Source organism: Palaemon carinicauda, chromosome 15, assembly GCF_036898095.1.
Source record: "Palaemon carinicauda isolate YSFRI2023 chromosome 15, ASM3689809v2, whole genome shotgun sequence".
In the NCBI taxonomy this organism is placed as follows: Eukaryota; Metazoa; Arthropoda; class Malacostraca; order Decapoda; family Palaemonidae; genus Palaemon; species Palaemon carinicauda.
In genome coordinates, this window is record NC_090739.1 from 17,485,802 (window position 1) to 17,502,502 (window position 16,701).

Here is a 16,701-nt window from a genome sequence, read left to right on the forward strand (position 1 = left end):
AATGCATTCGTTTGTTTATTATGATCGAAGATGGAGCGTAAACAAATGGAAGGTTTCCGTTTCAGGCGGCATCATAAAGAAAAACATTTCATAAATGGCATTCATTTCATTTATTTGAAAGTTCTAATAAAAAATAATTAGAACATTGGTAATAACTAATTCAACATATAATCTATACTTGGTAAAATTGCTGTCAATTCAAAAACACAGATGTATAAATGCGTCTGTTTCTTCGTTGTGATCAGAGATAAACGTAAACAAAACATTGGTTGTCGTTTTCTATTGTGCTTTTTAGCGTGTTTAGGAAACGCATGATATAAAATCGCCTTTATTTTGATAATTCTGGATTTTCAATCATACAACAAGCTAGTCTATAGAGTGATGGTTTTGCTATTCACCAGTTGTATTATACAATAGATATGACAAACATTAAAATTTGTCTGTATTTGGGGTTGTGTTATAACAGGAAATATATGGTGTTTACACCTATCCTGGTTGTAATTTTAACCATTTTTCAAGTTATTAGAACTTTAAAGTATATTAAATGTTTTATTTATTTACAAAAACAATTTGATATTATAAAGAAATACAGTATAGTACAAAGAAAGTATTGGAAATGGGTAGTAAACACATTTGAATAGGCAAATTGCTGGTTGCCATGGCCGCAATGGAATTATTTCTGTTAGTTGTGTGTTTCGAAATTCGCGATTTTCCATTTACACGAGGTCATTAATCGACCAAATTCTCGCATAATTCGGGACCCTACTGTATATATATATATATATATATATATATATATATATATATATATATATATATATATATATATATATATATATATGAATGTATGTACATATATATATATATATATATATATATATATATATATATATAATATATATATATGTATATATATATATGTATATATATATATATATATATATATATATATATATATATATATATATATATACAGTCAGACCTTGGTAATCGAGGTTTCTTGCTTCACGGTTTTGAATTTTTGCAGCCAAGGGGGAAAAAAAATTGTGATTGTTGTTTACCCAACATTAAGAATTTGATTTCTAATAGTTGGCAACAAGCATTGAGATGGCCAATAATAATGCAATACTTATTAAATAAAAATTCTCATAAAAATTGCGATAAAATTCAAGCTGGGCGATGATTTCAAATAGCCCGCGCTCCTTTACACTGGGAGCGCTGCGTGTCAATACCTATCTCTACACTCCGCTGATCCTCGCTCACTCTGTACAGTGTGTATCCATTTACGGTGGTGAAAAATTAAAACTATATATGAAATAAACCGGATTTTGATTAAACTGGTGTTTCACTTAACCATATCCAATAATAATCCATGTAATATTTACATTTTAGTATCATACTGTATTTATGATTAAAAACATAGCGAATTATAATCTCATGCATTGTTTACATTCAAATCAGCTGATAAAATTTGCGTAATCCTTTGTCAACCTATATTCACTTTCATGATATCATCCCACTGATATGACCATTCACTTTCACAGAATTACCTCACTGATATAACCTATCATGCATATTAGTATGATATCTCCTTCCCATTATTATTGTCCTTCCCTTATTATTATTATTTCCTCAATCTTTTCCTAATTCCTTTCCAAATCCCTTTCGTACATTTACTTTGCTCTCCCACACACATCTACAACGTATCTTTCCAACTCTTTAGATTCTCATGTGCAAGGAGAAGGAACTTGCCTACTCCCCCCCTGTCTCTTCTCTTTGTCATATTTCTTCATCTTTCTCTCTTCCTGGTGTTTCCTTTAACTGTATCCAATAATAATGCATGTAATATTCACATTTTAATATTGTATTTATTATAATAAACATGACAATTATAATTTTATGCATTGTTTACATTCAAATCAGCCGATCAACCCTGCCTAGTCCGTCGTCAACCTCAATTTTTGGATCAAATACCTCCCTTATTATTAAGGCATTCTACCGAAGGATATTTCATATTTACTAAAAGAAACAAATAGTACTTGATCTATCATTTTCCAATAAGCATATTAATTCCAATAGTTTTATTTGAAATGCTTCTCTCATATTTCATTTATTTGTACTGCGAGTTGAATCGCATAACATTAACCAGAGTTTCATTCATGTTGCCGATGCACAATATTTTATAGTTTTTAGCTCTGTGGTGCTTAATTATAAAGCCTCAATTGAGACTTAGCAAAGAAACAAAGATTTCATTTATCACACCGAGAGAGAGAGAGAGAGAGAGAGAGAGAGAGAGAGAGAGAGAGAGAGAGAGAGAGAGAGAGAGAGAGAGAGAGAACATGAGTGATTTGAAGTTTTCTGGCATCCTGACATTGAATAAGAGAGAACTAAGAAACACACACACACACACTCTCTCTCTTCTCTCTTCTCTCTCTCTCTCTCTCTCTCTCTCTCTCTCTCTCTCTCTCTCTCTCTCTCTCTCTCTCTCTCTCTAAATATTCAATTTCGGTTCAGAAGCATTATTGCATTTTAGAAAATTATGATTATTTAAATAGTTAATTGTGCTTTAATAAAACATTTATGGGCATTTGTTTTAAATTTCAGGTGTATTTTATAAATCTAAGTATTTTGGGTGCCGTGATCAGATCACAGCACAATACTTTTCAAGGGATTCCTTGGTACTTCTACTTCCTAGACATATAAGATTACCTGTTTCTATGGCAGCCTTATTCAAAAATTTTGACTGCACAATGTATTTTGCTGGGGAATAAAGATATTGTATGGTAAAGATTTATGGCTGGAGCTTGGTGGAAAAGTAAAAATATGCCTTTTTTTCATATAAATATGTAGCACCCATGTCAACTTTGAAATATGGTACTTTACTTTTGTTAGCTTATTTACACTAAAAATATTTAAAATTACATATATTCCACAAGTATCTCCTTAATGAGTAAAGCATATGTTTTCCTTCTCCAAAAGGCCTGGTTAATCAAAGAGTAAAAAATTCAATGTTACTCTCCAGTTGCAGCAATTTTATGTACAATAGAAAGTGAACTTATGAAAGTAAATCAGTGACCTTACTGACAGAGCATCTTGTACCCAAAAGCCAGGTGGCTCGAGGAATGAGATAATTCAGCGTCATACAATTAATACAGCTTCTGTATAATCATAGGGCTAATATACCAAGGATAAACAAAATCTGCATTGGTCTGCACGCAAAAGACGTTCTCTGAACCTTTGTTTGTATATCCATGGTAAGTAGCTAAGTGGCAATTTTTTGGTAAGAAAACTGAGTGCAAATGCATTTACACCTATAATACGCAGAAACTTTGTACTACATTTTACTTGCCTGATATGTGTCAAACTCATTTTAATATGGAAAGAAATAAAAAATCTAAAATCGTATAATCTAAAATTACATAAACATACTTGATGTATTGCTAAGGTAAATATTTTTCAAATTCTACTTACAAAATTTAAACAGCTACATTTTAAGATGCTAAATAATATGACTAAATTGTTTGCATACATCACTGACATTCTTCAAGAGGTATACATAACTGTATGAACCTTTAATATTCTGTGCTGCTTAGGGGGATATAAATACTGAGAATATTAAAAATATTTTTCTAGTATAAATCCCTTCTGCTATGGAGTGAAATTGAAAGTTGGGTACTTGTAGTAGTGGCATATACAAGTCTAACCAGCATTACCCTATGTACATATTTTTTACATGAACCTTGATTTCTACTGTAACTAAAGTACATTATATACAATACATACAATGCATTACTACTTATTGTATATTGCGTTATAAGGCATTGATGACATTCATTTCAGCATTGCATTAATGTTTGTACATATGGAAATACTTTTATACAATTCATGCATTAAGGAAATTGTAAAAAGATAATTTTGAGCCATATAATTCCAAACTAATTAAATATGAATACCTTTTTTTTTTTTACAAATAAATGAGCTACAATTCTACAAAATAGATTTACTCTCTAAAATCATTTGGAAATCTATACAGAAGATAACTTTTGTTCCAGACAAAATACTTTTACCAGACAGTCTTCAAAATATATAACTTCAACTAAGGTTGTAAAACATTTGAAAACATGATCAACAAATAGCCACTTATATACCAGAATTCTGACAAATCACATACCTCACAATTTCTTACCCCCATCTTCTATTAAGGAACCAACTTTCTGTCTGGTACGCTTGCTGATGTGTGTCATGGTAGCTACCAGAGCAGTTAATTGTCGAGGAGAATAATCTGAGAGGTTCTGTTGGATCCAATCCTCTAGTGCACCCTCAGGAAGGTAATAAGCCTTAATATAGGTCTCAACTAAATGGCGATCAGGTAACGGTCGAACAGACGTCAAGCACTCTAGCTTCATGAGAAATTGCTGGAAAAAAAATTTTCATTACCCTAAACGTTCTCCATACAGTATTGTATCATAAGCCTGCCTATTCAAATTGGTAAGACAGAAATAACTATGCCAAGTAAAATTTTAACAAAATAACTCCTAGACACTAAATTTTATAAAATCTAAAGTATAATTGTCATGGTCCCTAAATATATACTTTCTATACTACTCATGTTAGTTCTGTGAATTGGTGTTCCTTGTCTATTAATTTCCTTATTACTGGATTAAGCTAATACAGTACAGAAAGCTTTTTGTTGCCAGAATAAGTGTACAGTGAATTTTACTTTCCAAGAACCAAAGACAAACCAAATACTTTGAGTTGCTGGCATGTTGTTTGAGATGAGATTTTTGTTCTAATCTAAACTAGATTTCATACTTTTTCTCAATCTATCCATTACTGCTATTATGATTGTGTGTTTAAGTATGATTGGATCCATTGTTCTACCAGTACATATCAATTTCTGAGCAATATGTAGAAGTTAAAGTTTATATCACCCATAAACACTATATTGTAATTTCTGCCTACCCATGTCCAACTGTATATTAGTTGTTCCTGCAATAATCATCCCTTGCATTTTGTTACTTTATATTTAGTGTGTGCATACATTTAAGTTATCCTTAGATAATTTTTTGCCAGACTGTACAGGAGCAATTAAAATTGCACATTTTACCCCACAATATAATATTTGGGTGTTCTTTTTCCTTTAGTCTTTTTCCTTTAGCAGATACTGTAGTTCACCAGGAAAATTTTCCCAGTTCTTTTTTGTATGCCATGGACTAGTGGCAATTTATTGCAACTGCCTGGTTGGTAAATTTTTTCATATCATAGATATTTTCAGCAATAAGAGCCACATCAAATGACCATAAATGACAAATCCCCGCTTAGAGCCAGACAAAATGCTTGCCAGTGGGCGATTCAAATGACCAAAGTTACTTTCTATCTATGGACTTCCTAAGCTTCAATAAAGATTAGCTTGCTGTTCAGTTGCATAGAGATCTAGCTAAAATTAGTGCATGATCCAAATTGATGCAAATTATGGGGTATAAAGTCGAATCCTAACAAAATGTTATTTTCATTAGTAAAATAAATTTTTGAATATACTTACCCGATGATCATGTAGCTGTCAACTCCGTTGCCTGACAGAAATCTACGGTCGGGATACGCCAGCGATCGCTATCCAGGTGGGGGTGTACTCAACAGCGCCATCTGTGAGCAGGTACTCAAGTACTTCTTGTCAACAAGAACTCAATTTTCTCCTCGGTCCACTGGTTCTCTATGGGGAGGAAGGGCGGGTTCTTTAATTCATGATCATCGGGTAAGTATATTCAAAAATTTATTTTACTAATGAAAATAAAATTTTTCAATATTAATCTTACCCGATGATCATGTAGCTGATTCACACCCAGGGTGGTGGGTGGAGACCAGCATACATGTTAACAAAGAAGCTAAGTATCCCGTATTTCATTTTATTAGTTATTCAAAATAACAAACATAAAATAAATAAGTACCTGGTAAGGAAGTCGACTTGAACCATTACTCTGCCTTTATTAAGTACGTCTTCCTTACTGAGCCTAGCGGTCCTCTTAGGATGCTGAACGACTCCTAGGTGCTGAAGTATAAAGGGCTGCAACCCATACTAAAGGACCTCATCACAACCTCTAACCTAGGCGCTTCTCAAGAAAGAATTGACCACCCGCCAAATCAACCAGGATGCGGAAGGCTTCTTAGCCGACCGTACAACCCAAAGAACAACAATAAAAAGTATTCAAGAGAAAGGTTAAAAAGGTTATGGGATTATGGGAATGTAGTGGCTGAGCCCTCACCTACTACTGCACTCGCTGCTACGAATGGTCCCAGGGTGTAGCAGTTCTCGTAAAGAGACTGGACATCTTTGAGATAGAATGATGCGAACACTGACTTGCTTCTCCAATAGGTTGCATCCATAACACTCTGCAGAGAACGGTTCTGTTTGAAGGCCACTGAAGTAGCCACAGCTCTCACTTCATGTGTCCTTACCTTCAGCAAAGCAAGGTCTTCTTCCTTCAGATGAGAATGTGCTTCTCTAATCAGAAGCCTGATGTAGTAAGAAACTGCGTTCTTAGACATTGGTAGAGAAGGCTTCTTGATAGCACACCATAAGGCTTCTGATTGTCCTCGTAATGGTTTTGACCTTCTTAGATAGTACCTAAGAGCTCTAACTGGGCAAAGTACTCTCTCCAGTTCGTTCCCCACCAAGTTGGACAGGCTTGGGATCTCGAACGACTTAGGCCAAGGACGGGAAGGAAGCTCGTTTTTAGCCAAAAAACCGAGCTGCAAGGAACATGTAGCCGTTTCAGATGTGAAACCTATGTTCCTGCTGAAGGCGTGGATCTCACTTACTCTTTTAGCTGTTGCTAAGCACACGAGGAAAAGAGTTTTTAATGTGAGGTCCTTAAAAGAGGCTGATTGGAGCGGTTCAAATCTTGATGACATAAGGAACCTTAGGACCACGTCTAGATTCCAGCCTGGAGTGGACAACCGACGTTCCTTTGAGGTCTCAAAAGACCTAAGGAGGTCCTGTAGATCTTTGTTGGTGGAAAGATCCAAGCCTCTGTGGCGGAAAACCGCTGCCAACATACTTCTGTAACCCTTGATCGTAGGAGCTGATAGGGATCTTACGTTCCTTAGATGTAACAGGAAGTCAGCAATCTGGGTTACAGTGGTACTGGTTGAGGAAACTGCATTGGCCTTGCACCAGCTTCGGAAGACTTCCCATTTAGACTGATAGACTCTGAGAGTGGATGTCCTCCTTGCTCTGGCAATCGCTCTGGCTGCCTCCTTCGAAAAGCCTCTAGCTCTTGAGAGTCTTTCGATAGTCTGAAGGCAGTCAGACGAAGAGCGTGGAGGTTTGGGTGTACCTTCTTTACGTGAGGTTGACGCAGAAGGTCCACTCTTAGAGGAAGAGTCCTGGGAACGTCGACCAGCCATTGCAGTACCTCTGTGAACCATTCTCTCGCGGGCCAGAGGGGAGCAACCAACGTCAGCCGTGTCCCTTTGTGAGAGGCGAACTTCTGAAGTACCCTGTTGACAATCTTGAACGGCGGGAATGCATACAGGTCGAGATGGGACCAATCCAGCAGAAAGGCATCCACGTGAACTGCTGCTGGGTCTGGAATCGGAGAACAATACAACGGGAGCCTCTTGGTCATCGAGGTAGCGAATAGATCTATGGTTGGCTGACCCCACAGGGCCCAAAGTCTGCTGCAAACATTCTTGTGAAGGGTCCACTCTGTGGGGATGACCTGACCCTTCCGGCTGAGGCGATCTGCCATGACATTCATATCGCCCTGAATGAACCTCGTTACCAGCGTGAGCTTTCGATCTTTTGACCAAATGAGGAGGTCCCTTGCGATCTCGAACAACTTCCTCGAATGAGTCCCTCCCTGCTTGGAGATGTAAGCCAAGGCTGTGGTGTTGTCGGAGTTCACCTCCACCACCTTGTTTAGCTGGAGGGACTTGAAGTTTATCAAGGCCAGATGAACCGCCAACAACTCCTTGCAATTGATGTGAAGTGTCCTTTGCTCCTGATTCCATGTTCCCGAGCATTCCTGTCCGTCCAGTGTCGCACCCCAGCCCGTGTCCGATGCGTCCGAGAAGAGACGGTGGTCGGGGGTCTGAACAGCCAATGGTAGACCTTCCTTGAGAAGAATGCTGTTCTTCCACCACGTTAGAGTAGACCTCATCTCTTCGGAAACAGGAACTGAGACCGTCTCTAGCGTCATGTCCTTTATCCAGTGAGCAGCTAGATGATACTGAAGGGGGCGGAGGTGGAGTCTCCCTAACTCGATGAACAGGGCCAGCGATGAAAGTGTCCCTGTTAGACTCATCCACTGCCTGACTGAGCATCGGTTCCTTCTCAGCATGCTCTGGATGCATTCTAGGGCTTGGTTGATCCTTGGGGCCGACGGAAAAGCCCGAAAAGCTCGACTCTGAATCTCCATACCCAGGTAGACAATGGTCTGGGATGGGACGAGCTGGGACTTCTCTAAATTGACCAGGAGGCCCAGTTCCTTGGTCAGATCCATAGTCCATCTGAGATTCTCCAGACAGCGACGACTTGTGGGAGCTCTTAAAAGCCAGTCGTCTAAATAGAGGGAGGCTCTGATGTCTGCCAAGTGAAGGAATTTCGCAATATTCCTCATCAGTCTGGTAAACACAAGAGGTGCCGTGCTTAGGCCAAAGCACAGGGCTTGGAACTGGTACACAACCTTTCCAAAGACGAATCTTAGGAAAGGTTGGGAGTCTGGATGGATAGGGACGTGAAAGTATGCGTCTTTCAGGTCTAACGAGACCATCCAGTCCTCCTGCCTGACCGCTGCTAGGACCGACTTCGTCGTCTCCATCGTGAACGTCTGCTTGGTGACAAAAGCATTGAGAGCACTGACGTCCAGCACCGGTCTCCAACCTCCTGTCTTCTTGGCTACCAGGAAGAGACGGTTGTAAAAGCCCGGGGATTGATGATCCCGGACTATGACCACCGCTTCCTTTTGTAGCAAGAGCGACACCTCTTGTTGCAACGCTAGCCTCTTGTCCTTCTCCTTGTAGTTGGGAGAGAGGTTGATGGGAGATGTAGCTAGAGGGGGATTGCGGCAGAACGGAATTCTGTATCCCTCCCTTAGCCACTTCACAGACTGAGCGTCTGCACCTCTGCTCTCCCAAGCTTGCCAGAAGGTCTTGAGTCTGGCTCCTACTGCTGTCAGGAGAGGAAGGCAGTCAAAACTTGCCTTTTGCGGACTTGGAACCCTTCTTGGACTTGCCACGGTGACTGTCTGCACGGGTACCTCCTCTGCTGGAGGTTCTGCCACGAAAGGGCGGGATGAACCTAGAAGCAGGTGTGTCAACTGCTGCAGGGCGGAAGGGTCTAGGCACGGAAGGTAAGGTTTTAGCCTTACGTGCAGAAAAAGCCATCAGATCATGAGTATCCTTCTGGATAAGTGAGGCAGCCATCCCCTTAATCAGCTCCTCCGGAAACAGACATTTGGAGAGAGGAGCAAACAACAACTCTGACTTCTGGCAAGGAGTGATACCAGCTGATAAGAAGGAGCAAAGATGTTCTCTCTTCTTAAGGACTCCTGATACATATGAAGCCGCAAGTTCACCAGACCCATCCCGAATTGCCTTGTCCATGCTAGACATGATCAGCATGGCCGAGTCCTTATCTGAAGGGGAAGTCTTCCTGCTTAAGGCTCCCAAACACCAATCGAGGAAGTTGAATATCTCGAAGGCACGAAAGACTCCCTTCAACAGATGATCTAAATCGGAAAAGGACCAGCAGATCTTCGAACGTCTCATAGCCAACCTGCGGGGAGAGTCAACCAGACTTGAGAAGTCGGCCTGGGCAGAGGCAGGAACCCCCAAGCCGGGTTCCTCTCCCGTGGCATACCAGACGCTCGACTTAGAAGCAAGCTTGGGAGGAGGAAAGACAAAAGAGGTCCTTCCCAGTTGCTTCTTGGAATGCAACCAGTCCCCCATAACCCTCAAAGCTCTCCTAGATGATCTGGCGAGAACAAGCTTGGTGAAGGCAGGCGCAGCAGACTGCATGCCCAGAGCAAACTCGGAGGGAGGAGAACGAGGGGTTGCAGACACAAAATGCTCAGGATACAAGTCCCTGAACAAGGCAAGGACTTTGCGAAAGTCTAAGGAGGGAGGCGAAGACTTGTGCCCTTCAATATCAGAGTGAGGTTCATCCAGATGTGCAGCTTCATCATCCGATACATCATCATCCGAAAGTTGAGTTGTGAGTGGCAAAGGCAGAGCAGCAAGCTGAACGGCTGAATCCGGCAGAACGGATGCATGCGTACCTGCGGATCCAACATCATGCCTCTGCTGGTCGGTCTGCGAGCTGGCAACAACAAAAGCAGAGGGCTGGTGTGTGGGAGGGGCTGCGGTGGGCTGAGGAGCATGCGGTATGGTATGCAGAGCATGCTGTAAGGTATGCGGCTCATGCTGCATGGTATGCGGAGCATGCTGTAAGGTATGCAGAGCATGCTGTATGGGCTGAGGAGAATGCCGCATAGTGCTGGAACCCGGCAACTCCTGATGCGGCAGCTCACGCATGTTAGCAGATGGTGCAGCAAGAACATGCGTCTGGCAGGGAGGACTGCGCATCGGTGGAGGAGCTCTCACAGGTGGAGTGTGGGAGCAGGCAGCCGCAGTATCTGCTGAGCGCACAACCTCTGCGGGTTGTAGGTTAACAGGAGAGGTGTTAACTTTCTCGGCATGATACTCCTGCATGAATGCCGCAAGCTGAGACTGCATAGTCTGCAGCATGGACCACTTAGGGTCTACTGTGGTTGGAGCAACAACAGACGGAGCAGTAGCCTGTTGAGGGACCACTCTACCTCTCTTGGGAGGTGTGCAGTCATCAGATGACTGCGGCGAGTCCGAACTGACCCAGTGGTTACACCTGGGCCGTTGGACTAGCTCGGAAGGGACCTTACGTTTGAGCGGTCGTGAGACCTTGGTCCACCGTTTCCTCCTGGAAACTTCTTCCACAGACGAGGAATGTAAGGGCTCATTCGTCTGTATGTGGATGGGACGATCCTTAACAGATACGTCCGCAACCACTGAGGATACATCCGTGCGCCGATCAAGGCCTGCCGAACCCTTTGGTCCTTCGACATTGCTTCTCCCCTGGGCTTGGGAGCTTGCAAGAGGTCCCGGACTGGGAGGACGACTGGCACGCACAGATGTACCCTCATGCGCAACACTGACACTGACACTATGCACATCACTAGCACTAACACTTCCCACTGCACTCTTCGCTTTCAGCTCTCTGACATCTGCCAAGAGCTGATTACGGTCACTAACCAACGACTCCACCTTCTCACCGAGAGCCTGAATGGCACGCAACATATCAGCCATTGCAGGCTGAGCACTCATAGCAGGTTCGGGAGTCACCACCACAGGGGAAGGAAAAGGTTGAGGGGCATGGGGAGAGGAAAAATACACAGAGCGAGAAGAACTCCTCCTATCTCTCTCCTTCTCTAACCTACGTGCATATCTAAGGAATTCGTTAAAATCGAATTCCGAAAGCCCAGCACATTCCCCACATCGATCTTCCAATTGACAGGATTTACCCCTACAATTGGAACATACGGTGTGAGGATCTATAGAGGCCTTCGGAAGACGCCTAGTACAAGTCCTAACACTACACTGCCTGTATTTAGGAACTTGGGACTGGTCAGACATCTTGAATTTAGAAGTAGTCAAGGGGGAATTCCAAAATTAAGCAAAGTTCGTTAACCAATAAATCATGAACAATAACTCCAAAATCAACAGCGTATCCAAGTAGGTCTTGCCGGCGGCACGACAGAGGAAAAATTGAGTTCTTGTTGACAAGAAGTACTTGAGTACCTGCTCACAGATGGCGCTGTTGAGTACACCCCCACCTGGATAGCGATCGCTGGCGTATCCCGACCATAGATTTCTGTCGGGCAACGGAGTTGACAGCTACATGATCATCGGGTAAGATTAATATTGAAAAACTTAAAGTATGATTGTAAGTAGGTAAGGACAGTGGCTCCTCAACATCCGGATCTCAGCATTGATAATGTTTCTTTAACTTTGTATGACTTAAAATTTTAGGTGTGATTCTCGACAGAAAATTTACTTTCGAGAAACACATTAGGTCTGTGTCTTCTTCAATTGCACAAAAAATTGGCTTATTGAGAGCCTTTTAAGATTTTTGGTAATCAATCTACTGTATTTTAAAGAAGTGTTTTCATTCTTTCATTCTACCTTGTTTTGAGTATTGTTCTCCTGTTTGGTCTTCAGCTGCTGATTCTCATCTTAATTTGTTAGACAAGAATTTCAGGTCTATCAAATTTTCTATTCCTGATCTAGATATTAATCTTTGGCACCGTCGTTCAATTAGTTCATTATGCATATTGTATCAGATTTTTCATAACTCTACCATCCTTTACATTCAGATCTTCCAGGACAGTTCCATCCTGTTCATAATATTATAGTCATGCAGTTAACTCTAATAGCCAGGCCTTCTCCATCATTAAGCTCAATACTGCACAGTATTCTAGAAGTTTTATTCCATCTGTGACCAAGTTGTGGGATGATCTTCCTAATCGGGTAGTTGAATCAGTAGAACTTCAAAAGTTCAAAGTTGCAGCAAATGTTTTTAAGTTGAACAGACCAACATAAGTCTTCCAATCACAGTATCCCTTCACTTAAGGATTACATTCACCCACAGGTTAACTGTATGGTGCAAAAAGAACTCCAAAGTCTGGGTACCAGACAAAAGGAAAGACTCCAATGACCGCCTTGTAGACTCCCTGAATAGATCCTCGGATTGTACAAGGTGGCCTAACGACCCCAACCATAGGTTGAGCCACGAAGCAGCTTGCATGGCATACTTCATGCCTCTCTCTATGTTGAGGAGCTTAGTTGGCGAAAGCGAGGCTCTCAATAAGGAAAGTCTGTACAGAAAGACCCTTACTAAATGATTCTACTGAAGAGTCGAGAGTCAGGGTAGGAAGGGGCTTGTTTTCGATCTCATAATACTTCCTCTACAAGATGAAAGGAAGTGGAAGAGCCCTGGATATGGAACCTGCTCTCAGAGAACTAGAAGCGGCTGCTATCTGGGAGATAGCTTTCCTTCTGGCTGCTGTTAGTCCTTTCAACTAGGACAAGACTGCACTGGTCTTAGGGGGTCTCTGGGTGCCAAACATTTGGTCCAGGACCATTTCCTCACCTTCCTAGGGAGTGCTACCAGGATCAGACAGCTTATTTATTGACCTCATACCAGCTAGGACTTGCCAAAAGGCATGTTCCAACTCCTTGCGTTCAGCTTCGGAGTGGAACTTTGGACTTGCTGCTCTAGGGAGATATTCATCATCAGTGTCCAAAAACTTGTCTACCTCCAAGCTCTCATTCATAGGAGCCTGGGGTACGGCGAAGTCGGCAGCTGGGTCATGAGAGGGACCCGCCTCAGGGGATCTCTGATCTAGCTTTAGCCTCTGAGTTTCCCTCGCTCTCGCATTCTATGGAACCGTATTGGAGTCCTTGAACTCAGCTCATGAATGATAGCGCCTTCTAGAAGAAGAGTGCCGAGACCATGACGACCAGCGGTCTCTAGTGTGTGAGCCCTTATCTGTAGAATAGGAACGCCTTCGTGAAGAAAAGAGCGCTGAGGTCATGATGACTTGCGATCTCTACGATGATCTTCGGATTGTCGCGAAAAACTTCCCAAGGGTAATCGTCAAAAAGGACAAGGAGGTAATGTGTCTTGTCCTGGTGATCGGCGAGCAGTTGGAGCGCTGGCCACTGGAAGATCAGCACTCCTAACTTTCGCAGCAGGCGAGTGTTGCGAGCTGGAACCTTGCATGTGGGGAGATAAAAGAGGCTGCGGGTTAGGTGATGACGTAGTCCCAGGATGGCAAGGAGACTCGTCAGCAGGAGGCCCATGGAGAGGCGAGCGAGAATGTTGAACTCGTCTATGAATGGAAGGGCCAGGAGAGGGCGAGAGATGGACCTCGCAGACATTACGTGTGTGGGATGTCGAAGTCACTGGTGAAGAGTCTCTCCGTGCTCCATGCTGAAGGAGCTGCAGTAGCCCTTCCTTAGAAGGGGGAGCAGAAATCCCCAGGGACAGCCAAGCCTGCAATACATCTGCAAGAAAAAAAGGCTCCCCGGCAGCTGTAGGTAAAGGTCTTTCTCTAGGGGATGCAACAACCACCCAGTACCCAAAGGTTGCCAAGGAGTTAAACAGTCTGCACTCCTACTCAACCCTCCCCCTGGAGGAGGACAAGCGAGGAGCAGCTCTGGAGCGAGATCCAGGAGTGTTTGAAGAAGAAGCCCAAGGTCTTTTTGCCCCAGAGGAGGACCCTGGGGGAGACTCTCTTGGCTTTATTCTTCCTGAGACGCCCAAAATTTCTCCCACTGGGAGGCACGCCACTCCCTACACTCATCGCAGGACGAACCCTGCTCGCAGCAACGCCCTCTTTAAGTCTGGTACAGAGAATGCGGGTTGATATCAACCGACGACATGAAGGTGCCACAAGGGCGACCCTTGCGACCAGTACAGGTACGCATGGGATCGTCAGAGTGTAACACAATCACACTTGAAAAAGAAAAAGGTTTAGCGTAAAGCGATCAGTCGGTATGGCTAAGCCTCGATGAGGAGAGACCGTAGACGTCCGTTCTCTAACAGCCAGAAGATAAAAGTGACGTAGCTCACAGAGCTGTGAGTAGATATAGGCAGCTGGGTACCCCATCAGTAACCCCCTACTTACCCACTACAGTGGTTAGGTAAGGTTGCCACCTTGCATTAAAAGTCTAATGGCTACCTTCTAGCTTCGCCGAAAGAATATTCACATAAATAGCATAAGGTTTTGTTAGTGAAGGAACAAACTTGTCCTATTTCATTCTTAGGATTGAAAGTCAATCAATAATTTTGAAGCAGTAGACTGTTGATGAGATATTTCCCATGTGGCCCAGAACAAGCCAGTGGATCCTTTACTTTTCTGTAACTCTTACCTCTTCCTAAATATTATTATTATTATTAATTGCTAAACTACAACCCTAGTTGGAAAAGCAGGATGCTGTAAGGCCAGGGGCCCAAACAGTGAAAACAGCCCAGTGAGGAAAGGAAAGGAGGAAAAATAAAATATTTTAAAAACAATAACATTTAAATAAACATCTCCTGTATAAACTATAACAGCTTTCACAAAACAAGAGGAAGGGAAATAAGATAAAATAGTGTGCCCGAGTGTACCCTCAAGCAAGAGATCTCTAACCCAAGACAGTGGAAGACCATGGTACAGAGGCTATGGCACTATCCAAGACTAGAGAACAATGGTTTGATTTTGGAGTGTCCTTCTCCTAAAAGAGCTGCATACCATAGCTAAAGAGTCTCTTCAACCCTTACCAAGAGGAAAGTGGCCACTGAACAATTAAAGTGCAGTAGCCCCTTGGGTGAAGAAGAATTGTTTGTTGTCAGTAGTATAAGGACAGAGGAGAATATGTAAAGAATAGGCCAGACTATTCATTATGTGTAAGCAAAGGGAAAATGAACCGTAACCAGAGAGAAGGATCCAATGTGGTACTGTCTGGCCATTCAAAGTACCCCATAACTCTCTAGCCGTAGTATCTCAACGGGTGGTTGGTGCCCTGGCCAACCTACTACCCATGTAGAGGATTCTCTCATATGCCTTACTAGATAAAATTGTTGGTTTAAAAAGTTGACAAAGGAGTTTACCTGGGATTTTTCTAGATTTTCCTTTCCCGGAGATACATCAGGAGTAAATGTTCAGAAATTCTGTTCAGTTCTGGCTAAAAGTAGTTTTAAATAAGTAAGAGTTATAGCAATATGGAAAAAGTTTTGGCACTTGTACCCATATTAATAATTTGTCTTCAAGTACAGAGGGCTTTTTATAGCTTTAGCAAGTTCCTCAAAGGGACATAATGCACAATTATTTACTCATTGCACCCCATGATACCAACATAAAATATGGGTCCTAATTTAGGGGTGGATACCTATTCAATAAATCCTCCTCTTCATCATTTAACCATTTTTTTTTATTCAAAAATCATTTGCCTCTAATTCACTCCTAATAAATATAAGTTATCCCTGCAAGTACTACATAGCAGTATGGGTTTCCCATCATGCAGTGTTTTAAAATGTCAGAGTACACAATTTGATCCTCTAAAGAGTTACTTTAACTCATGACAGTTTTTGTTTCACAACGCAACTCCCTATATATCTCCATTAAGACAACTAAATCCTGGGGTTCAAGTACAATCTCACATTGGGGGGACTGCTTCAAGCCTTGAATAGCCCAGTCAAGGGAATTCAGAAGCTACAGACCACCCAAATGGAGATTTTAAGTAATTACAAATAATGGGTTTGTGTAGTAAAACTTATTTATAAAAAAAACATTCTAGTATCAAGCAATCACTTATATTACTAACCCCCCCCCACCAAGACCTGCTAATTTCTTCTAGTTCATGGATTTCCTGACACAATAAATCATTCCGACTGCTGCTGGAGACCCTAGCATTGGTAGTACCCAGTGATGGCCATTCTCATTCTTTTTAAAAAGGAACCGAAGTGTCTGGGACTACTTGTGGTGCATAAAAAACTTAATTCTAAGTACAGTACAGCATAGAATATGTAAAACCTTATTTGTATTCTAAAAATATAATTCAGCAGAGCTTAGTATTAATTGTCATTGTGATTCTATAATTTACTATTCATCAGGGAAAGAATAC

The 16,701-nt window shown here is 41.9% G+C and overlaps 1 protein-coding gene across 2 annotated transcripts in view; it reads right to left on the minus strand.

Moving 5' to 3' along the window:
• Nucleotides 1-16,701, minus strand: part of Vps50 (vacuolar protein sorting 50) — a 244,468-nt gene that overhangs the window by 165,972 nt on the left and 61,795 nt on the right. Inside the window, exon 8 of one of the 2 annotated variants that reach the window (XM_068388162.1) lies at nt 4,172-4,415. In XM_068388162.1, coding sequence (XP_068244263.1) covers nt 4,173-4,415 — 243 coding nt within the window. In that variant the 3' untranslated portion in view covers nt 4,172. Of the gene's footprint in view, nt 1-2,167; nt 4,416-16,701 lie in introns of those variants that run through there. The other variant, XM_068388161.1, reaches the window with a different exon arrangement.